At 42.3% G+C, this 25,200-nt stretch overlaps 1 protein-coding gene across 5 annotated transcripts in view; it reads right to left on the bottom strand.

Moving 5' to 3' along the window:
* The window catches only part of GNAS (GNAS complex locus), a 179,179-nt gene that overhangs the window by 43,267 nt on the left and 110,712 nt on the right, over nt 1-25,200 (bottom strand). For all 5 annotated transcript variants that reach the window (XM_053394380.1, XM_053394381.1, XM_053394383.1 and 2 more), the window contains exons 3-4: nt 24,597-24,651; nt 24,392-24,511 (exon numbers count right to left, since the gene is read on the bottom strand). In XM_053394380.1, the coding sequence (XP_053250355.1) occupies nt 24,392-24,511; nt 24,597-24,651 (175 nt within the window). The remainder of the gene's footprint in view (nt 1-24,391; nt 24,512-24,596; nt 24,652-25,200) is intronic.

Below are 25,200 nucleotides of genomic sequence, written 5' to 3'. Positions count from 1 at the left end.
AGGTCGCCATGTCAGAGCACTGTATTTACTACCACTTTTAAACGGAGGTACTATAATTTCTCTCCGTTATGCACCGTTCTCCACCAAAACCCAACCTTAATGTCCTTTTATTGAACAGATCGTCGCATGAGTTGAAAGGGACCTTGTAAGGCAACTAGTTTAGCTATGAACTATGAACATGATATATTGCATTTACTTGAGTCTAATGCGCCATCAAATCTAATGCGCACCCTATTTTTTGCAAAGTAATTTAACCAAAAAAAGTGCACATAACATTCGAATAAGTAGAGTACACTGAAAAGTAAAGCACGCTTCAGCTTTCACCACTCCCACCAGAGAACCTCCCCTGGCTCTGGCCCTGCAGCCACTTTCATTCCACGCTCGTCAACCGCTCCAGCCTCCCTTCACAGCTCATGGTGTGTGAGGTGGATGCTGCAGCCGCCGCCGCCGCCAAGACAGCGGGGCCCAGTTGCTGCTGGAAAGAGCGGAGGGACTCAAAAGGCCTTCACCAGTTTCTCCATGGTGGCCATGCCCGCCCCCAGACACACAGGTGGGGAGGGCGACTCCGCCTGTGGTTGCTTGCCAGCCAGTCTCCCTCGCCCGCTCTTGGGGGACTCGAGTCACACAACAGCTGCCCAAGCTGTCGCGGCCAGCTGCTGAGAGCAAAGGAGACCTCAAGGGGGCTAGGGGAGGACAGTGTGCTCAGTCTGCCACTGATGCGCCGGCGCCATCTTGAGAGCCGTTTTAACTCGCCAGACAGTGGACTTTCATTGACTCAGTGAATTCAAGTATTTACTCGAATGTAATGCACCTTCGAATGTTAATGTGCACCCTAGTTTTTGTGATGTAATTTGGCAAAAAAAAAAAAAAGGGTGTGTGTGTGTGTGCATTACATCTGAGTAAATACAGCAGGACCTTGCAGGAATCTCTTCCTCACTGCTCATTATGCTGTAACAATACAATACCCCGAGCCACTTAGACAACAATATTTATGCTTCCAACTTCCATCCTACCTCTGCACCTGAAAAGCACCTGAAAAGCCACACCCCGGAGACAGGAGATGGAAGCAAAAATTGGGCTAAAGGTAGATTTTCAGCTGGTGGTAAAAGGCAATAAAAAAGCTAGATGGATTCTCCCAGGTCAGGAAGTTCCACTTCATGAGGGCCACAACACAGAAGACTCCTCCCATGCCCCCACCATCTGGCACAATGGGCTAAAGGTCAGTTCTACTGACCACAGTGGGTGGGGGCCTTGAAACATGAGTCATGAAACTTTCTTTTACAGAGGAAGATCATGCATAACGACTCCAAACATACAGCCTATTGGGTTCTGTCTGGATAGATAGCTGGAGATGCGCTTTGATACGACAGCTGGAGGGCACACCAAAAGTTAGAAATGAACTTGTGCTATGCTCTTCTTCCCTTTTCACAAGCTTGGGAATTTTTGAGGGGATGGGGAGATGAAATCCCCAACTCCTGAGACTTAAATTAGGCCACTTTAGGATTAGACAACACTGAAACCCTCCTAGTCAAATAAATAAGGATGAGAAAGATACTTGCAAATTTCCCTACAAATGCATCCACTGCCATTGCCTGAAATATGGCTGCACATGTGTCACAGGCACACACTAGCCCAGTTGCCCCCACATACCACTGCTGTCCACTGCACACTTCCTCTACTTTACAAACCCTTATCCATCTGGCCACCTGGATGCTATTTTTTTTTTTACCACAAGCAGCCAAGTGAGCAGCTATTTACAAGCTTGACCTTACTGAATAATGGCTATAACAGTACTAATGACAGATTGGAACCCCCCCCCCCCATCACTCTGCTTTGTGTGTTTCAAAGAAGCCTCTTTGTGCCCCTCTGTGTGTGACTGCATTTTCGATGTAAGGTCCTGCATTATTTAAGGCATGAACCACCTCCAATGGCGGCACCACAAACAAGGCCTCCCCAGCTGATCTCAGTGGGTGAAGATCTGTCAAGTACGCAGGCCCCATGCTGTTTATAGCTTTGTATGTTAGTACTACTGAAATCTTGAATTGGGTCCAGCGGCTTAGAGACAACCAGTTCAGTTCTTTAAGGACTTTCCCTCTCTCTTTCTAGGGAAGAGGGAACATTCATTTAACCATACCTTGTACTTCACCTGCAAAGTGTGGCAAATATACCTGCTTTCACCAGAACCACACAAATCAATAACTATCTTCCTGTATAGAACACCGTGTCATATTTGCATATTGTGATTTGCAGGGGTGGGCAGGTTTTCTAGGTGCCTGCCATTAGCATTCATAAGTAATCACAAATATTCTCCAATTCTTGCTTACCCATTGGCTTACTGGGAAATTCTCATAAGTAGAAAGATAACAAATGTTTCCTAATAAACGAAACAAAGCTAGCCTGCCTTAGAATAGTTTTAAAAAATAATTGAGGGGGACCTGGATACCCATCTGTAGGGAAGTGTGTGTGGGGGGGAATCCTGTTGTCTAAAATACTGGTTTTTTAAATTACTTAAATTAATTTTAATTGTTTTAAAAAACTGCAGACTTTAAAACAGGGGTTGCCAACCCAGTCAACTCTGAGTCACTATCCTTCTTAGAAAGAAAGTTATGAAGCAATGTATCTGCATTTCCGAAGTAATAAAATTGCAATTTCAGGGCTGGAAAAATGCAGTGGTCTTACTACAGAAGTTCTAGCTAGCTTCAGGACAGGTATGCCTGCTGCAAATATGCCCATCTTGTACCACCTAGAAAGTTCCTTATGAGTGGATGAATGGCACTCTAAAATAAAAGCACAATTGAGTTTGCTGCTTACCAATTACAGCTGAAGGAAGCCAAGGCTGCTTAAAACACAGACACACAAACACTACTGAAAGGTGTGTGCATGAGTTACACAATACTGCAGTTAAAATGAGATTCAATTTCGTTAGGACAAAGTTCAGTGCCCCATGAAACTACATGTTTCATAACAGATGTTTTAAATAGGTCATTGCCTAGTAAACCTTATGATTAAAGGTCAAAGAAAGTCAGGCTCTTCACTGAAAAAAATGTAATACATATATATGGATATGCATTACTCTCTCCACCCCCCGCTACTTTCTTGTTTAGTTTTTAGAAATAAAAATAACCCCTAAAACCTAGGCTGCGAAGTCCCTTACAACCATGCTTTATAAGCTGTGGCCTCGCCGTGTTTACTTTCCTGTAAGCTCAGCAGCACTATTGCATTCCACTTATAGCTGGGGAGAACATACCTGCTGAGGCCACAGTGGCACCACAGCAAGATCCTAAGGAAGAAGATTTTGTTCATACCAAGGCAAACTGATGCTGCAAGATCATCTTGAAACAATGCTCTTGGCTCACCCTATTATTTTTCCTGCCAGCTCAATGATGCTTATGGTACTGTATTGCAACCCTTTAGAATGTCACTGTGGGAGCTATATTGGAACACTGCACACTTGCTAACAAGCTATGCTGAATATTACATACTCTCTGTCCCACTGCAGTGAAAAGGAGGAGGAAAGAGATTTTCTGCTATCGGAGGAGACAATGATTTGAAAGGCTGCAGTTTTCCTGGGATGATTTCTCACAGGAACGAACTAGCTAAATGTGTCAACCCAGGAAGATAAACTGCTGTTGCCCAATAAATTAAAAGTATCAATTTACTAGAGTAAGCTTACTCAAGAACCGACACAACTGGAGAATTCATAGGAAGTAACAACACTGTGCCTAGTAGTCACACATGATCAGACACTCCATTGTCAAATACCTTTAAGCTTTCAGTTGTCCCAGAGGTTCATTAACACAGCAGAAATAACTTCAAAAGCTGCCTGGATGCAAAATAACCTCGCTCTGTTATTTCTTTTTGAAAAAGCCAAACAGATGCTAATAGTTATGTGCACATACTTGCGCTATAACAAGTTTTGGCCTCATTGCTCATTTGTATAAGGACAAATCTGCAGTCCTCTGTGGTGTCGCATTTTAATTGAAGCTCACACTATACAAGCCTGACAGTATCATAAAGGAAATGAACATACCTAGAAACAGATAATGCTATCTGTAGTAACTGGCAAATAGCACTGCACGTGGGGGATTCTGGGACAGGCCAAAGGGTTTCCCACCATTATAACATTATAAAATGTTTTTATAATAGTTCGCAGGTGGCAAAATTAAGAGTAGCTTCAATAATGAAATTGAAAGTATTTCAGTATTTCACTTCCTGCAGCATTTGCCGACTCGTTGGTAGCACAGTTGGCTGCAGGGCCTACTAGGAGAGAGACTTTTCCAGATGTTCCTATGTGGTTTCAACTGGAATTATGTGATGCTGCTTCAGACAACATAAAGAACAAGTAGTCTTAAGGATGCAGGCAAGATGCTTTCATTCCTCACATGTTAACACGGCAATCCATGTTTTCTAGCACTGTGTTCAATGAATTTCTGTCCCCTTCTTAAAATCTGCTATGTACTTTCAGAAGTCCTTGGGTTCCCAGCAAAGAAGGAATACATTTCAGGCTTACATGTGGTGCATCAGGTAATCAGAACCCATTCATTCAATTGTTGTAACTCTCAGTTATGAACAGGGCCTCCAGCCACTTCACAGGTCACAAACGTCCTCTTTCCGTAACTTGAAAGACATCACAAAAGGCACAGAAGGAATGAAATTCTCTTCATTTATTAGCTTATGAATGTGATAATAAAAAGTAAGATTTAAAGGCAGATCTGTAATGAGAGCCAGTGTATCGTCTCCCCATCAGAAGCGCTAACATTCAGAAATAAGGAGCACAAGTCTGCCAGTGAAAATGACAGCCATGTGTCAGGGATATGTGTGTCTAACTGAGGGCTTTCCCACAGCTCCCTTTCCCCTTGTTCTTCCCAGGTGCTTTAAAGCTCCATGCCCAAGCATCCTCCCTTTTTTGCTCTGGAGCGTTCTCCACAAAAACCTACCCTGTGAGATAATTCTGGTTTCCTGTTGTTTTGCCATTTGCTCCGATTCAGCTTTAAATAGGGGGGTTTGGTGGGGGAAACTCAACAACAAAAAGGGTGGTGGGTCGTACCTGGTAAGTGCAGAGGAAAGGCAAGTGCAGCTAAGATTTGGCATCAATAGTCTAGGTATTAAATGTCATTATAACTAACTATAAACTCACTCCCCCCCTCAGTAATGTGTAATACAACTTTAAACTTGTTCCCTAGATTCATGATGCCATGGGTGGGCAAACTCAGGCCCGGGGGCCGGATTTGGCCGAATCGCCTTCTAAATCCGGCCTGCGGACGGTCTAGGAATCAGCGTGTTTTTACCTTAGTTCTCAAACAGAATGTGTTTCGGGCGTCCGTTCGACTCCCAGAACCGTTTGAAAACAAAGGCGCCGCTTCTGATTTGCTGCAGGAGCGTCCTGCAGCCAATCAGAAGCCGTGGTGGATGTTCAGCTTCCAAAAAATCATTCAAAAATCGGAACACTCACTTCCGGGTTTTGATCATTCAGGAGCCAATTTGTTCGGGAGCCAAGGCGTTTGAGATCCAAGGTACAACTGTACTCTCAATATTCTAATAAATTATATATTAAAACTATTTTAATATGCATCAATATTAGGTATCTATTTTCAGACCTACCATATCCATTACAGGGAGCATACAGGGAAAACAAATCAGTTTATGAAATGTACTGTGGATCAATTAATCAGATATAAATTCCATATATCACGTGAATCATTAATTTTGTATATATTAAAAGGGCTAAGTGTGCCAGAAATGTTCATTTCAGGAAAGCTTTTCTTTAAAATGTCCATACAAATTTCTGAACTGTTTGGATAAAAATCCTTAACATACCTCAATACTCTTTCAAATGCCTTTTTAAAGGCATAACACTAAAGCATAATCAAACTTAACTTTCTCCTCAGAGGTAAAAAGGGATTGCATCTTAGGTGGCTACTAATGCTATCTGGCGTAAGTCTGGCCTGTCGCAGCAAGTGAAACAAGTAATCCAATATTCTACTGAGTAATGTGGTCATTCATATTATTACACACCCCAAACTACCAAATATATATTGAACATTATAATACTGAACACATACTCGTATGAGACCAGATCAAAGCCATTATGACTGAATTTACTTGCAAATAGGAAAAAGGTACGTGGGAAATCTTGGATGGGGAGAGCGGTGAAAAGGAGGAGTTCTACAGGGAAACCAACCCACAGATAGAACGTTTAAGCAAAAGTAATATTTAGCTGAAAAATAGATGTAAAATACTATTAATAGGACAGCTGAAGCTGAGATGGATGAGAATCAAAGGGTTCAACTTGTGTTATTTTCATTTTTTAAAAAAATCCTCAAGATTTTATCCAAACTCGCCTACTCACATTTGTTTCTCGAGAGCTATTCTAAGCATGCGTTGCTCAAAGAACGGTTTGTATAAAGAGGACAAAGTGCATGTGCAATTTGGAAGGTAGGAATTGAAGGGGGGGAGAGAAAACGATACACAGAAGCAAGGAGCTAGGAAAAAGCATGCTCTCTTGTGCTTCCTGCAACTTCATGAATGTTTTACCCTTGCTGGTTCAATGAGCACAGAGAAAACGAAGGAACAATTATAACCATGACTTTCTATTTCCTAATGATAACGAAGACCCAAAGAGAATTAATATATTTCTTTTGAAGTTTACGGCAGTTGCTTAGCTCCCAATATATTGCTTCCCTGCCCTTGTTTACAGAGTTCAGTACTACTGCAGACTGGTCACAGCGCATGGGAAGTCTGCAGCTGAGTTTTCTGAGGCATGAAACTACCCCAGGCTACATACATTGTATGCATTTCCCCACATCTATAGGTGGCTAGCATTGATTTCGCTGTCACATACATATGGCTAGCTAATCCTTGAAATTTAACTGCACAACTCCAAATGTTTGCCTTCACACAAGTGCTTTATTACCTTCTCCCCAAAGTATTTAAGCTACACCTAAGATGCTTTGAGGGATGCGGGTGGCGCTGTGGGTTAAACCACAGAGCCTAGCGCTTGCCGATCAGAAGGTTGGTGGTTCAAATCCCCGCGACGGGGTGAGCTCCCGTTGCTTGGTCCCTGCTCCTGCCAACCTAGCAGTTCGAAAGCACGTCAAAGTACAAGTAGATAAATAGGTACCGCTCCGGCGGGAAGGTAAACTGCGTTTCCGTGCGCTGCTCTGGTTCACCAGAAGCAGCTTAGTCATGCTGGCCACATGACCCGGCCAATAAAGCGAGATGAGCGCTGCAACCCCAGTGTCGGCCACAACTGGACCTAATGGTCAGGGGTCCCTTTACCTTTAAGATGCTTTGTGTTCTCTACCGTCACATCCTAAGAAACTGGTTTCCCTGTGGTGGCGACTACAGAGGCTTCAGTTACTGCAGCTGAAATGGTGATGTTAAAAGTGTGGCAGCTGAGACAGACAGAGCCTTACAACTCTACCCTGCCTGCTAATGAAGTTACGTTACACTCCGGTCAGGGTGTCGTATCAGAAAAACAGAACTGCAACTTGGTAAGGGATGCTTCTACAATTTGATGCCTGCCCCTAGTAGTCTGACCCATTCCCACATCTATTTCATCTGGCCCTTAAGAGCAAAGTGTAGCCGGCCAATAGCCAGCTCTGTCCCAACTCCCCTTGACTCCCTAGTGACAGTCAAGGAAGCACCTTGAACATGAGGAAATCTGGGTTTTTATGCTGCTAAGTCCTATCCTCCTTTTTGTCTGCAAGTAGTTTTTCCTTAAAGTTCTCTGTGCTCCCAAACACAGGGTACAACCCTGCTACCAGTCTGAAACAGCTCTGCAGCATACAGACCCAAAGGTGAGACCACCACAGAGGTTTGCTAGTCAAATGGCAGATACTGTGTTCTGAAATGATTTACATACTATGCCATCCAAGCAGATGACTCACTAATGAACAATGCACATACTCAGGTGGCTAGAGAATAGTGCTGGTAATGCCAAGGTTGCTGGTTCAATCCCTGTATGGGACAGCTGCATATTCCTGCATTGCAGGGGGTTGGAGTAGATGATGGGGGAGAAAAGGGGAGAGGCAAGGAATGAAAGGGGTGCAAGTGCAATTATGTGAACTTAGGCTTTCTTCTAGCTGTGAAACAGCACTAAAGCAGGGTTCGAAATTAGCAGGGCGCCAGGCGCATTTTTTGCACGTAAAGATTCTCCATTTGCGAGCACCTCCAATGGTCTGGGTGCCATTTTTTTTTTTTTGCGCCTGGCTGACACTCAAGGTGTACCAAAATGGATGTGCTTTGAAGCCTCTAAGTATATGTTAAGAATAGACAATATGTTAAGGAGTTGAACAATAAAGAGTAGTTTTGAAAACTGAAATGTGGTATCTATATTTTTATTGTAAACACCAAATTAAACATGCTTCAACAATTTCTGCTAAAAATCTGATAGTAAGAATGTGTTGCTTACATGAATTGTGTATTAATTCATGCTTATCAAAATAATAAATAAAAAGTGTTACCGACCCCCCCAACCCATAAAGACTAGACATTCTGTTTTGGCGCCCACAACCCAGGTCCCAGAAGCCATTTGGCTCCTAGCTTTTCTATCCCGGTTTCTAACACTGCACTAAAGGGTCATAGAATCACAGAATTGTAGGGTTGGAAAGGAGACCCCCGAGGCTGAGGACCATCTAGGCCAGTGGGGGCCAAACTTGGCCCTCCAGCTGTTTTTGGACTACAACTCCCATCATCCCTAGCTAACAGGGATGATGGGAATTGTAGTCCCCAAATAGCTGGAGGGCCAGGTTTGACCACCACTGATCTAGTCCAACCCCCTGCAATACAGAAATCTTTTGTCCAATGTGAGACTCAAACCCACAACCCAGAGATTAAGAGTCTCATGCTGTTTCAAATTTCAAGAGTCTTGTGAAATTTTTATGTGCTCATTTGCCAACAGCTTTGAAGCCAGCAGCCTTCGTTATGTCCTGTACCAGCATGGCTACTTATAGGAAGCAAATGAGGAACTGTGCTGTGCTGCTTGTGCCCCAGCCTTCATTTCAACTGGAAACTGCCATTACTAGCCAGACCGTTTGAATGATTCAACACAAAAGGTGAGGCTATACATCCAGTTCTGCAGGTGCTGTCATATTTATTTAGCAGCTAAATGAGAGGCTTTTTTTAGAAACAGGAAGTGTGTTCAGTGAGTGAGCCAGCCAACCTAGCACTGCATAAAAAAGCAACACTGTTATGCAGACTTTCTAGATCTCTAACAGGCCCTTCCTTATTTCATCCCTGCGCACAAAAACAAGGCAGCCTTCCCTGCTTTAAGTCTCTCAGCTGTGTATGTGTGTCTTATAAACAATGTGGGGTGCATATATCTATATCTCTATATAGATATAGATATATATAGAACACACACACACACACACACACAGTATATATCTTTATGTAACTAAGCCAATATGTTCTTTACTACCAGCTTCAGGTTATAAGTTAATTTAAAAGACTATCAATCAAAGCAAGCCAATAGTTTGACAAAATATTATGATAATGTAATCAGTCAAAGCTAAGCAATTTTAAAGCCTACTTTTTTCAGCAGGAGAATCAAATACCTCCTTAGTGCTCTCCCATTGAGTTCAGAGGGACGAAGTAAATTAGTTGAGAATTTGGAGAAGGCAGATCTAGGAGAGAATAATCCTCTCCCAGGCATAAAGTTGGTACACACTAGCCCAACCCTCTACATGAGCATTAAACAAAAATAAAATAAAATTGGAGCCTTACGAAATGGGCTCACCTCACAAAAACGATGAAATTGTTGGGTATAAATGAAGTCTGACCTGGAACTTATCACAAGCAATGGCTCAAGTTCAGGATGTCACTAAAATTTCTGTCACCTTTCTGAACTACCATAAAATTATATTTTAAAAGGCTGATAAAACGTTAAGGAAGGTTGGTTAGAACTGGCACAGGAATTGGAGAATAGCGAAACCACAAAATTTGAATGTCACATTATGAAGACTAGGTCGGAAGATTTAAATAAAAAGTGTGTAAGAGAAAAATCTAGCCAATGATGGACTACAACACTGGATAAAATAATAGTACCAATTAAAAACGTAATTAATTTTAGGGAATTTATACCCGTCCTTCATCAAAAGGCAGCCCCCAAAGTGGATTACATACACATTTGAATTAAAATATAAGCTTAAAGGCAAACAGAACAGAATACTTGTTAAAAAGACAAATGTAAAAGGCCTAGGCCCTAAGGGAATAAAAGTTTTCCCCTACTTTAAAAGAACAACAGAACAGCAGTCAGACAGGTCTTCCTGGGGAAGGAGTGTCACAAGCAGGCCCCCAAAGCCCCCAAAATCACTCTTTTTGGCCCTACCTCTGAAGGTGCAAGGACCGGGGGGGGGGGGGGTAATGAAGAAGTCAGGGGAAATCATTCTCTCAAACAGCAAAATGGGTAGCTATCTGCCAATCAGTAAGACAACATAAAGCGAACATTCTGTATCCTTAAAGCAGTACTAGTTTGGTCTTCCCCTCAACCCACAAAGGAGGTACATCCCACACATATATTAGAGATCGCATGCACTGCTATGAAGGGGCAAGACTTCACTCTGCTTGGTGGCATCTCTCTGCCACCCTAATGGCTATAGAACACACATCATCATGGGAGATCTAGCCTTGAGAACTCCTTAATTTGAACACAGCCCTGAATAAAAACCAGCAAAAACAAAAACACACAACATACACACATCCCTGAATTTTTTTCAGGCTACAATTCTCCTTCAAAATTAAAACTGCTAGAGACAAAGTTAATCAGACTAAAACCAAGAGCGAAACAAAGGATAGGAGGAGAGAAACAAACAGAAACATGTTATTCGTGCATTGCAGGGGGTTGGGCTAGATGACCCTCGGAGTCCCTTCCAACTCTACCATTCTATGGTTCTACTTTTTGAAGGAATGTGAAGGTTAGTTAGGCCTTGCCTACGTATGTAGTCAAGCTGATGAGACTGAACCACTTATGACTGTAGGTAAGCAGATTAAAAAGGTAAAGGTAAAGGGACCCCTGACCATTAGGTCCAGTCGTGGCCGACTCTGGGGTTGCGGCACTCATCTCGCTTTACTAGCTAAGGGAGCCGGTGTGCATCTTCCGGGTCATGTGGCCAGCATGACTGAGCTGCTTCTGGCGAACCAGAGCAGCACACGGAAACGCCGTTTACCTTCCTGCCGGAGCAGTACCTATTTATCTACTTGCACTTTGACATGCTTTCCAACTGCTAGGTTGGCAGGAGCAGGGACCGAGCAACGGGAGCTCACCTCGTCACGGGGATTCGAACCGCCGACCTTCTGATCGGCAAGTCCTAGGCTCTGTGGTTTACATTTCTACAAATGCTCCAAATTCTCCAAAACAGAAAACAAGCACAGACTAGAAACTTCCTCTTTTATGTGCTTGTTTTCTACTTTTTTGGAGGGGGGTATTATTGGGTTAATTTTTTTTATTTTATATACTGTACTGTGATCTTTTATGTGACCTGCCCAGAGACCTCTGGGTATAGAGTGGTATATAAATTCAATAAACAACAACAACAATTGCAAGCAGAAATTATTCACCAGATAAGCAAATCTTGTATTTCCCACAATGCTAGAAGTATTTAATAAACAAAAAATAAAGTACATCTCTCTGTGAAGAACTCTATGTGCAAGTCTTGAACAGACAACATTGCACTTACCACTTAGGTCCCCGAGTCCATTTCCTTGTTCTGGAAAAGACTCACCTCATCATAGTCTGGTATGTCTAACGTTTACCTTGCACATGAAGTTATAGGTGCAAGGGGCTATCTGTGTGAGTGTGATTCAAAAGCTTCCGCATGCTGGGCCTATGAAGAAACGCCTTAAGGCAAGCTCCATCACCTACTATTTGCTGTTTATTTCCCAACCCCCCTTTTGTGCCAGGGCCAGCTCTCTTCCTTTCGCCATCCTAACGTTTTGAGTTTTTGGTGTGCTTTTTTAAAGGGGGTTCCTGTCCGATCTGGGATGCACACTTCCAGCTCAGCTGTGCAAATATCCAGTTGGGTTGGATGAGCCAGGGGCTGCAAGAAGTGTGGCTCCCAACACATCATCCCTTGCAAAAGAGATTTACTCTTAAAACCCTGATCGTAAGATCAAGACCAAAATCTAGCTGGTGTGCGCACACCCAAAATACAGAGCTCCTGTTTAGTTTTTATTGTTTCTAAAAGTTCAGTCACAACAAAGCATTAAGAATATAGCTATACATCTTAACTTAAATACTTTAGTAAAAGGATTAACATCCGTTTTGTTATCATGCTGGGTTTTTTTTTTTAAAGAATACGTAGAATCCTTTTTTTCAGCATTCTGATAATTATTTCTTCAGTTCCAATACCGAATAAACTATACAAGCAATGGAACTGCTTTTCTTTTCTTTTTGCAAATCGTTCTGACAATTTCTTACAATATGTTATTTTATACATTAGCACTCTATACCACATACTTCTTTTCTCAGTCTTCTACCAATGAAGTTGTTATTTCTTCCAGGTTTTGAGCACAGGGGAGCACCTTCTAATCTTAGCAGTAGGAATTCTGTGCATGCAATAGGATGGCACTGAAGTGAATGGGAGAGGTTTACACATACAGGAACTCCAGGCATAAAAGGGACTGTGCATGTGTTCAAGGTTCTCTAGATTCCAAACTGAAAGAAGCTGCCATTTATACTGTGATTTTGTAAATCCAGCCAGTTGGGCTATTGAAATGAACAGGGCTCCACACTTCTCACTTGAGTCCACAAATTTTGGCTGAAGTAATACTGAACAGTTTGAATTATATAACCCTCAACTAGTCTAACAGGTTCTGTTTACGCAGCAATAAAAGGCAAATGAATTCAAGACAGAGACCAGACCCCACTTGGGCAACTGATCATATTTGGGGGATTTTATTTCAGAGAATGATAAGCTTAAAAATATACATCTGATATGTATTTAGCATTTACACATACTATACCTAAGGACCTGTGAAATACAACAGCCTTGTAGAGAAATGATTGTACTACAAAGTTATTTTACCAAGGAGCTCATTAATGTTTCATATTTCTTGCTTCAGAATTAAATATTGAACACTGTCAACACCACAGCATTTCAAAGATACACATGTTTAAAAGAGCAAACTCCAAGACAGATACTTAGTCTTCAGGTTGGAACTACATTTTCACAACCATTTCTCTGCTGCTAATTGTGAGAGCATTTTTCTGAATTGAGTGGCAGGGACCAACATGGTGTTCTTTTAATGCTAAATAGAAGCATGCTGCTAGACAAACAGAACCCTCCCCAACAACTTTTATGCTGATGTGATATTGTCAAAAAAGCACAATAAAGCTACCAAAATGAAAGTTAACACCCCTGTAATAGCCAGGGTTATTCAAGAACAGTATTTTGTTCCATCTGCTTTCTGTATTATTCCCGGTTTTTACCTCTTTTAGACTGTTTTAAACCTTTTAATTGTAACCCAAGAATATGTTGAGCTGAGTCTCCATTGTTAGGAAAGCTAACTTTGCCAGCACCCACACAGGAAACTTTTCAGCAATAAAAGGAGGGGAATCTGGTGTAGCAAGGCTCCTCCCTCCCTCAGTTCTTGCAGTTAGAACAACTGCTGCAGCTGCTGCAAAGAAGAACATAGCACTATGGGCTATTCAGTATTATTATTTAAAGGAGAAAGTGCTGCTTGCCTTTACAAGCCCTTCATGGCCTTCCATCTGACCACCTTGGTTCTACAGCATCCAATCCTCATTTGCAAAATACAAAGATTTCAAACTTTTTGCTGACAGCTCTCCCTCTCTCTCTCTCTCTCTCTCTCTCTCTCACACACACACACACAGAGAGAGAGACTCACCAGTTCTCACTGGTTACAAGGGATATTCAATTATTACAAAAAAGATGTTGCTGTCATTTATTAAACATTTGCATTCCTTATTGTTATTTAGCAAGTCACAGCTAATACAAAACCCAAAGCACTTGACTTCAGGAAGTTTAGTAATCCATTACCATATGTACTCAATCTTTAACTACTTTGCATCACTAAACACCAGAATCATCTAAATAGAAGGTCATGCTGAACACCACAGTGTGTCAGGTACAAATTTATGTTCAGCTTACAATTTTGTGCATTGCTATGTGGTATAAACCACATCCTTACTTAAACCCCAGTATCACAGTGTGTGCATGCATTTCAAACTTGGGTTCTCCCTCTTCTGTCTCACTTTGAGATGGCCTCAAAACTAGTGTACAAAATCCAGGAGGACAGGTTGAGAAACTGAGACCACGTTATCCAATTCCCACTGTTATGTTTTCTAAAGAAAGTCAGGTTCAGCATTGTGCAAGCTGTCATCAACATGCTTTCAAAGAGGAGGGTATAAGCATGCATTTCACTCAGCTACGGACACAAACACTTCCATGGGTATCTGATAAAACAGTGGTTTGTAATGGCATGTGACTTGCACACTCAACAGAAACCGTATTTGTTGCACACTATATACTGTTTACTTGATTGCTTGAATTTCAGTATACAGTGAAGACATAATCTGCTGTACTGTAAAACTTTACAATACGCTACGATAAAGGTTATCTCCAACTACTCACTGTATTCGGGAAGAGAAATCTATATAAAGTTATAAAGTCATCAATTTTCTCTGAGGAGAGCTCATTTCAATTAATGTGTCCAGGGATTTAAAAGTACAGAGATATTCTTAGGTACCTTACACATAATTAATACACAAGTTCGGTTCTTTCAGTACCAGAGGAATACAACTGATACTTAAATGAGCCCAGGTGAGACTACTGTTTGTATGCTCCAGAGACACACATCAGAGGGCAGCCTGATAGCTTGTACAAGCTGTAGTGGGAATGGCATTATACCACAGCAGCACTGCTGCAAAAATAATGTCTCCTGCCTTGACTCTGCCACCATTTTGTTATCCCCCGACCGGGATTTGGGTCACTGGGGCAGCAGCAAAATATTCCCGTACTGTGAATGGTTTTCTTGAGTAGACACTGTGCCTACCAGCTATTAAAAAAAAAGCGCTGTTCCAGTTCACCGCAAGCAGGGAAGGAAGGAGGCAGTAATCCATAATGTAGCAACAGGGTAAGAGATCATTCCTGTGTTAGGTTCTTTTTAGTTTCTTGGTAAGGACATCCATGGGACGCGGGTGGCGCTGTGGGTTAAACCACAGAGCCTAGTTGTTGCCGATCAGAAGGTCGGCGGTTCGAATCCCCGCAACGGGGTGAGCTCCCGTTCTTCTGTCCCTGCTCCTGCCAACCCAGCAGTTCGAAAGCACGTCAAAGTGCAAGTAGATAAATAGGCACCGCTCCGGTGGGAAGGTAAATGGCGTTTCCGTGCACTGCTCTGGTTTGCCAGAAGCAGCTTAGTCATGCTGGCCACATGACCCGAAGCTGTTCACCGGCTCCCTTGGCCAGTAAAGCGAGATGAGCACCGCAACCTCAGAGCCATTCGCGACTGGATGTAACGGTCAGGGGTCCCTCTACTTTTAAGGACATCCGTAAGAGGCAACAAACTGCCCAACAGCTGATATTACTCTGCCAAACCCTTACATGCATGCAGGAGGAAGCTACATTCATTCTAACCTGGAAATGGGTAGTGCCAACTGGACTTGCTAATTAATTTCTAACTACTGAAGATTATTAACCACGACTTCCTGTGAAGCTCTTGCCCAGTTGGAAGACTCTGCCTCTGCTCTCTATCAGTTATGCAGTGATGGCAAAGCTATCAGAAGTTTCTTGTCAGAAAGCCAAATGGTAGCAATTTGTGGGCTACAAATGCCAACCGCTGAACTTCCTTGCGAACAAAAAAAGTGTGAGAAAAATCGTTCCAAATATTTCACGTGGCTGCTTCCAGAAACAAAGTTCTGTTGCACAGCTATATAGAGAAGTTAACCAACAGCAGGAACTTCCAAACTGTTAATACGATTAGAATTAAGTGAACTATGCAACCTTATCACAGGAATCCACATTAACGTCATTATATTTCCTAACTAAAAGCTCCTGAAAATGCATTTCATGGTAAAAAGATACAAGATTAGTAGGCAGGAAGCAAAATCCTGTATCTTCAGCTGCTTTTGGCATATATAGAAAATGGTGCAAATACTAAGGCAAAGTTCAATTTTATTTCTGAAATAGGGCTCAAACGAAATATTACTGGAGGTATGCAACTAGGACTGGATATTAAATACTGACTCAGAACTAATGCAGTGGCCAGTATCTCTTGCATCTCTCTCTGTTGCTATTTTATCACAGTTGCTGGTTACCTTTTTTCTTGCCTTTCCTCTGAGGAGCGTGAGGCAATTTCCAGTCCTCCTCTTCCATTTTATTCTCACAACCCAAGTCAGCAGGGTTGCCATATTTTGAACTATGGATTGCTATGATGGCTCTACCCATGAAAAAGAGGATGAGTCTGGAAAAAGAGGGCACATGGCAACCCTAGGAAGACAGTGACGGACAAGGTGCAACTTCATGGCTGAGTAGGGCTTTGAACCTTCCTATCCCAGGTCCTAGTATGGCACTCTAATTTTACTGGAACTACAGCAAGCCAAACATCCAGCCATATGAAAGCAAAATTCAAATTATGCAGTAACACTTAGGATAGAAAGCCTGATAAATAACAAACAGTGCCAGTAACTAAGACTGGGGTATCTTGGTAAGCAGAATCTGTCTAGAAAGCCCTGACCATCATTTCTGGAAGCCAAGTTACAGAGCTCAGATGGAATGCACACATGCTCACTCACTTTCACAAATACTGGCTGCATACACGCTATTCCTGTAAAGCACATTCAAACTACAATCTGGGTTGCTAGGAACAGCAACTGTGTCAAGGCTAAACTACAGAGCCCAGGATTCTCTGAGGGAGAGAATGTGCTTCGAATGTGCTTTAATAGGTACAATATGTACAAGGTCATTTTCTTAGCCAGTGCATATGCCTGTAACCCTTTTATCAAATACTGGCCTCTCCAAAAGACAGCAGTATGCTGCTCACAGGCTTACCCTACAATACGGAAGTACTGAGTATCGAGTAGCCTTCATGCAAGTCCTTAAAAGGTCCTTTGTGCTGCTAGTGTTCTGGAAATCACAGGTTCTTCTAAAAATAAGACAAATTTCTTGTTTCTAACTCTGAAGGTGGCAGAAAAGATGGTGCATTCAATGGTTCCAAAGTATTCTTCAGAGCAAAATAAGTAATATGCAAGTAAATTCTACTCGTGGTGATCTATGCTTCTTGTGGTGAACAAGCACTCTAAATCATTCAGCGATGCAACATCAAAATGAGGGTTTTCACTTAGTGAGAATTATTCAGATGGTCTCTTTAACGCAAGTAGTAGAGTAGGAGAGCTGAAAATAATGCCAAAATATTTCACATCTGGTAACCAATGCACACCTCTGGTTTCAGATAATACATGGGTAAAGGTAAAGGGACCCCTGACCATTAGGTCCAGTCGTGACCGACTCTGGGGTTGCGGCGCTCATCTCGCTTTATTGGCCGAGGGAGCCAGCGTACAGATTCCAGGTCATGTGGCCAGCATGACTAAGCCGCTTCTGGCGAACCAGAGCAGCGCACGGAAACACCGTTTACCTTCCCGCCAGAGCAGTACTTGTTTATCTACTTGCACTTTGACGTGCTTTCGAACTGCTAGGTGGGCAGGAGCAGGGACCGAGCGACGGGAGCTCACCCCATTGCGGGGATTTGAACCGCCGACCTTCTGATCGGCAAGCCCTAGGCTCTGTTGTTTAACCCACAGCGCCACCTGCGTCCTACATGAGTCTAAAAAGCCCAGGTCACAGATTTTCACAGCCCTCTAGTGGCTATGTTGAATGGTTTCTTTAAATGTAAAGGTTCATCATTGTTCCACCCGATGTGTATGTCTTTAAGGGGCCAGAGCAAGGGCCAGAGCAAGATAACGAGACCCAGCTTTACAGCTGTGAAGCATAGCAGGTGCTGCTGAGTTGTATTTGATTAAGGTGTGTCAGCATTTGGGTGTAGTATATAAGGAGCAGCACCTAGCTCTCCCATTACCCTGGGGGATGGGTTGGTGGTTGGGTCTGGTTTGATTGTTAATGTATTTAGTGTAAAAGGAGTTTTTGTTTTTCTTATTAAAACCTTGTTTAAGTTATTTTTGAGTCCTTTCTTTTTAATGCATGATCTCCCCAGCAAGCTCTCTGCAGCGTTACCATACTGCAAACAGCCAACATCTTTGGTTATGGGCCCAGCTGCTGAGTGGATGACTGCATATTTTTGGACTCTGAGAAAGGTTTGAAAACTCCTTCTCCTGTTAGCGTAGTTCTGTGGGTCTGGAAGAGTTCCAGAATGGTTGACCGGGTTCCTGAAGCTGAGAAGGCCCTGGTCTTCCCACAGCTAACAGATGAGAACTATAGTTTATGGTCTTTTCGGGTGGAGGCGCTTTTGACCTCTAGAGAAGTATGGACCTATGTAACTGATGACCCTCCTGACCCTGTGACTAATGCTTGGTCGAAAGGAGATGCAAAAGCCAGGGCGATAATTAATTTGGCAGTCAGTGACCAGCAAGTAGTCTATATAAGAAATAAGAAAACTGCCAAAGAAATGTGGGACAGTCTTGCAGCAGTGCATGTTAGAAAAGAGTCAGCATCTGCATTGACGTTTTTCAAGCAGTTGTACCAGACGAAGTTGCAGCCTGGTGGTGATTTGGCAGCACACTTGAGACGTCTGGAGGCAATACGCGGCGAATTAATTCGAAGGGACATGGAGATACCTGATATTCAGTATGTTTTTATCATTCTATGTTCCCTTAATGAGGACTTTGATGGTATAGCTAGCCAGATATCTGCTGTTCCACCAGCACAATTAACTGTGGAAGGGGTAACGGCAAGATTAATGGGCGAGTTGGATAGAAGGGAGGCTTGTGCCATAAGCACTCCTATTTCCAGAAAGAATGAGGAACGCCATATGCAAACTTGTGGTGATACAACTGCATTTAAAGCTGCAAAGCGTTGTTGGTTCTGCAATAAACAAGGACATTTTGCAAAGGACTGCAGATCCAAAAGAAAGCAAAGTACTCCCAAGCCTGTTTCTGTTCGTCAGTCACGGTTGTCAGCCCAGCAGCCGACATCGTATAGTAGAGACAGAAACGAGCCGCGAGTTTTCCATGCTAGGACAACAGATCGTAAAAGACTTAAACGTGCCAAGTGGAAGTCTTTTGTTGTGGACTCAGGAGCATCTCAGCATATTTGCAACGATAGAAGCTTGTTTATTTCTTTCGAAGAGGAAATTGGTAATGTACATTTAGCCAATTCACAAGTCTTGCAGTCGCTTGGCAGGGGTACTGTTAAACTTGACTCTTTAAACATTACGATAGCGAACTGCATTTACTGCCCGTCAGTGGACAATTTATTATCAGTAAGGTGTTTTGCTCATCAAGGCATAACTGTGCGTTTCTTAAAGTCAATGTGTGAGTTTTTCGATGGGAACAAACGTCTATTGTATGCCCGGGAATCTGATGGTTTATATAGACTGTATTTTCGCACCTACTCACAATTGCCTATTAACTGCAGAGCAGCACAGTCAAGCCAGGGGTTGAGGAATGTAAGGCCTCATTCCGGGTGTGTCCACGAGGCACACAGAATTCTGGGACACCTGAATTTTGCTGATGTAATTAAGACAAAGAATATTGTTAATGGCCTCAACTTAAAACCATGTAAATTCTTTATGCAATGTCTATCCTGTTGCAAGAATAAGATTAAGGTTGCACGCAAGGGTAGGTGCTCAGATAGGAAAGTAACTGAGCCATTTGAGCGTGTACATTGTGATTTAGTTGGGCCACTCCCACCATCATTAGGAGGTTCTAGGTACTGGCTTACTCTGATAGACCAGTATAGTAGATATTGTTGGACTTATGCAATAGCTGAGAAGTCCCAAGCATTTGAGAAGTACAAAGTTTTTTGCAACTGGGTAAAAACGCACTTTAACAAACCAATTAAGAACCTGTTTTCTGACCGGGGCGGGGAATTTGTTTCTGAGGATTTTGAGAAATTCCTGGAAGCGCAGGGGACTACTCATGAGTTATCTTGCCCCCGAAGTCCCTGGCAAAATGGGCTTGTTGAAGTTGTGCAGCGTGACCTACAGGCAGGGGTTAAAACGTATCTGCACGATGCTAATCTGCCCAAAGACTTTTGGGCTGAAGCGCTTAATGCCTTTTGTTATGTTAGAAATCGCAGTTATCATTCTGGTTTAGATGTCACCCCCTATGAGAAGCTGTTTAAAAAACGCCCTAATCTGAAATACCTACGCATTTGGGGTTCAGATGTAATTATGCATTATCCCGCTAAGCAGAAATTGGGTGAACGTAGTGTCCAGGGAAAATTAATGGGCTACCAGCAGGGGGCGTACAGAATTTACATACCAGCAACTGGCAAATTTCATATTACCAGAAGCATGATACAAACTGTAAATTGGAATGGAGTTGCTGTTTTCCAAGATACTGATGGTATAGCTAATACTGAGGAAGAAGAGGAGGAAGCAGCAGCAGCAGCAGGGAATAATGATCCTGAATTAATGGAAAAAGACAAAAAGCCTGTTGAATCTGATAATTTGTTTGATGATTTAAAGTCACAGACACCTGAGGGGAGGTTAGATTCTCTTGAGTTTTCTGACCGTGAGCTTAGCTTACAGGCATCTCTTCAATCTGACAATGATTTACAACCTGAAACTAGTGGTTCACTTAGTCCCATTAAGTCTGAGGAGTCTGACTCTCCTTCCGGACTGAGACGTTCAGATAGAAAGAGACAGAAGCCACAACGTTTTGCAGATGAACATTTTAATACTGTGTATGCCAGTAAGGCAGTTTTTGAGCCAAAAAGCTACAATGATGTTCAGAAATTACCTAAGCAACAAGCTGCAAATTGGTATAAAGCTATGAACTCTGAGATAGCTTCTTTAAAAGAGCATAACACTTGGTCTCTTGTACCACAAACCCCAGATATGAGACTTATTGATTCAAAATGGGTTTATAGAGTTAAAATGAATGACAAAAATGAAGTTGTAAGGTACAAGGCTAGATAGTTGCTAGGGTTTTCAACAAATTACAGGTGAAGATTATGATTTGTGTTATTCACCAAGCGTAAAATATGAAACAGTTAAGCTTTTGTTAAAAGATGCATCACAACGTGGACATTCTGTTTTGAAAGACATGTACAAAGTATGCTTTATGTTTTTGTTCCACAATGATGAACCGCAGGGGAAATGTTGAATGGTTTCTTTAAATGTAAAGGTTCATCATTGTTCCACCCGATGTGTATGTCTTTAAGGGGCCAGAGCAAGGGCCAGAGCAAGATAACGAGACCCAGCTTTACAGCTGTGAAGCATAGCAGGTGCTGCTGAGTTGTATTTGATTAAGGTGTGTCAGCATTTGGGTGTAGTATATAAGGAGCAGCACCTAGCTCTCCCATTACCCTGGGGGATGGGTTGGTGGTTGGGTCTGGTTTGATTGTTAATGTATTTAGTGTAAAAGGAGTTTTTGTTTTTCTTATTAAAACCTTGTTTAAGTTATTTTTGAGTCCTTTCTTTTTAATGCATGATCTCCCCAGCAAGCTCTCTGCAGCGTTACCATACTGCAAACAGCCAACATCATTTACCAGAAGTAATATATTTAGTGGGGACGCAGGTAGCGCTGTGGTCTAAACCACTGAGCCCCTTGGGTTTGCCGATCGGAAGGTTGATGGTTCGAATCCCCACGACGCAGTGAGCTCCCGTTGCTCGGTCCCAGCTCCTGCCAACCTAGTAATTTGAAAGCACACCAAAAAAAGTGTGAGTAGATAAAGAGGTACCGCTCCGGCAGGAAGGTAAATGGCATTTCCTTGCGCTCTTCTGGTTTCGGTGTTGCGTTGCGCCAGAAGCAGCTTAGTCATGCTGGCCACATGACCTGAAAAAACTCTGCAGACAAACGCCGGTTCCCTCGGCCTGTAAAGCGAGATGAGCGCCACAACTCCAGAGTCATCTGTGACTGGACTTAACTGTCAGGAGTCCTTTACCTTTTTAAAATGTATTTAGTATTAACTCTAGAAGTGTATACTTGATTCTGACTGAACTGGGGAATGGCTGGGGAAGCCCAGCCAGATGGGCAGGGTATAAATAATAAAATTATTATTATTACTATTAAACTAAGCCTCCTAGACCATAGCCGCTAGAGGGCCAGGAAAATTTGTGTCCTGGGCTTTTTAGACCCCTCTACCCATGTACTATCTGAAACCAACATTGGCTGCCGGATGTGATTCTCCTACTCTACTAAAGAGGCAAAAAATACAGCTGATCACAAATAATAACAATAACAATAACAATAACAATTTATTTGTACCCCGTCCATCTGGCTGGGCCTCCCCAACCACTCTGGGCGGCTTCCATAGAAACCAAAAATACACTAAAATATCACACATTAAAAACTTCCCTGAACAGGGCTGCCTTATGATGTCTTCTGAATGTCAGGTAGTTGTTTATCGCTTTGACATCTGATGGGAGGGCGTTCCACAGGGCAGGTGCCACTACTGAGAAGGCCCTCTGCCTGGTTCCCTGTAGCTTTGCTTCTCGCAATGAGGGAACCGCCAGAAGGCCCTTGGCGCTGGACCTCAGCGTCCGGGCAGAACGATGGGGGTGGAGACACTCCTTCAGATATACTGGACCAAGGCCGTTTAGGGCTTTAAAGGTCAGCACCAACACTTTGAATTGTGCTTGGAAACGTACTGGGAGGGATAGGGAATTCATGCTTAGACAGAAGGCATATTAGTATTGAGCTATGCCCAGCTGATTGTTCAGATCTTCTTATCTCTTATCCTTATTTATAAGGAATGTGAGAGTAAAATTTTAAGGAGTCTAACTCCTATACATATATGCACAGCCAGCAAACTACAGTTTGTTTTCTGGTAATAAATCACAATGTGAAGCGATGATTTGTTATTGAGTTACAAATTGTCACTTGTTTTAACTATGGTTTCACGATAACTCAGAAAGAAACAACTTTCCTTAATCATGGTTTGTTTGGCGACCTAATACTCACCAAGCTACACAGGCACAAGCAGCTGAAAAAACCCCAAAACTGTTCACCAGACTGTTGCCCCCCCTCAAAGATGTCCTCACTCTTAAATCTGCCTGACAACAAGCTCTCTCTTCTCCATTCTCCCAATTCCTCCATGACAAGTTGCCCCTCACAAGTTAGACCCAGTTGCTTGCAAGGAGAGGGGGAAATTTTTAATTATCATTTATGTCAACTGACTAATTAATATACACTTGGCTATCCTGACTGCTAAACCTACTTACAGCAAAAATAATTAACTCTTCACAGGAACAAAACACCGATCTTTCAATACAACACAAAAAGATACTAGCAGAAAACCTGTAAAAGTCAATCACTCCATTGGAGCAGTAGAATAGAGCTAAGGAATTTGATTATTGAGAGTACACTTGGTGTTTCTGTGATGCGGGTGGGGTGGGGGGAAATTAGCTTCACTCAGGGCATAACAGGAATGGCTGAAAACTTATGAGAAGATTTCCCTGGCCTGTTTGCACAACCAGGAGCTAGTGACAAGGTGAGACAATGCCAGTACAGGATGTCAGGCAGGCAGCAAAGAGTAGGCAGGAGTAACTAAGCTTCGGAGAAGCAAACTATGGTTTGTTTGCTCGTCTAGGAGACAGCAAGCTACAGCTTAAGCATTATGTACAAACACAGCCAATATTTTAAACTGCTTTACAATAACAACATATGATAGCTGAACTTAGGTCCAGTTTCAAATCTCAGCTTATCCATGGATTTCTTGAGCAGCTCTGAACATGTCCCTAACTCTGAGTCCGCAGCATAAGATTTCATCAATTTAGTTGCCTATTTCTCAGTACTAAGTGTATATGCGAAATAAGTATTTCAAACTACTACTACTAAGAAAATCAGCACCTGTCACTTGGTGGCAGAAAACATGTTTACAAAATCAAGGGCCACAGAGAAATCGACTAGGATTTTGCCTGATTGCATTTACTGCGCATTAACGGCATGGCCCATCCACTTTAAATGTACTCCTGAACTTCATTTACCATACTGCTTTTAACTCCACTGGAGACAAAAAATAATAATATTGCACTTCACTTTCCAATGTCCAACCAACACCGCCCTGACTATAGGCTGATGATGTTTTGTATAAGTATACAGAAGGGAAAGTAGCTCATATGATGTGTCAACACTGTTATATCAGTAACTTGGCCAACCGACTCATGAATATTTGGGATTGTAATAGAGAACTATATGCATTGGGAAACTCACTTTACTGCACTCTATCCTTGCAAGAAATCAGCACCGATAAGAAATGAAAACTGAAAACCAATGCAACATAAGCCTGTTGCAAATAAGATTTATACTTACTGGTGGGAAGTCAAAATCTATCTGGCTTGCTAAGTTTAATATATAGTCAATTCGAAACTGATTCTCTGGATTGGCTAGTTCAACTGGAGGTGCCAGGTTTCCCATTGCTGTCACTATTGTCTGTAGAAAAAGAGATAAAATGTTATCAGAAAGTGACGGGTTAAAAGTTTAGTTCAAAGCAACCAGGAAAGGCTTGTAGACTTACCTCTATAGCTTCTTTAATATTGTTTTTAATATCCTGAATTTTCATTTTTTTCTCCCTGTAACCAAGAAAATAACAAATTAAATTTCTAGATCATGGAGAGATAGCTTTGAAGAGGAAAACAAAAGTCAAAGAACTTCTATCAAGAAAAATAATCTTCAATAAATCATCTAGCCAGCCAGCTGCTAGACACCAAATCTAAGTTTGGCGGGGAGCGGGATATAAAAGAGTTGAGGAATGGATTCTGATTTCAAACGCATGTTTCTTGTAATATATCTGAAACAACCTAACAAAGTTGCATTGTCTTAAGATTAAGGAAATCACTTACACTGCTTTGGGTATCAGAAACTCCAGGGATAAGTTCCTAAACAGGGACTCCACAGTTGTTCAACTGACAAAAATACACCCATTGGCCTAGTTCACATGTAAGCCAAACTATGACAGAGTGTGAATGAGTAAATGTGCTGGTGGTTATTTAGAAAATTGCAGCTGCTTCACTTTGCCCCTGATGCTGCTGAGCTGCCAGGAGCTTAAGACAAAATTTGGTGTGTGCCAACCTGAGCTCATGGTCTGTCTCACCCCAAGTCAATGAAGGGCATTTGTTCTT

The sequence above is a fragment of the Podarcis raffonei genome, chromosome 6 (genome assembly GCF_027172205.1).
Source record: "Podarcis raffonei isolate rPodRaf1 chromosome 6, rPodRaf1.pri, whole genome shotgun sequence".
Taxonomy (NCBI): Eukaryota; Metazoa; Chordata; class Lepidosauria; order Squamata; family Lacertidae; genus Podarcis; species Podarcis raffonei.
The sequence above is the reverse complement of the archived record's forward strand: the minus strand, read 5'-3'. Positions and strand labels throughout refer to the sequence as shown.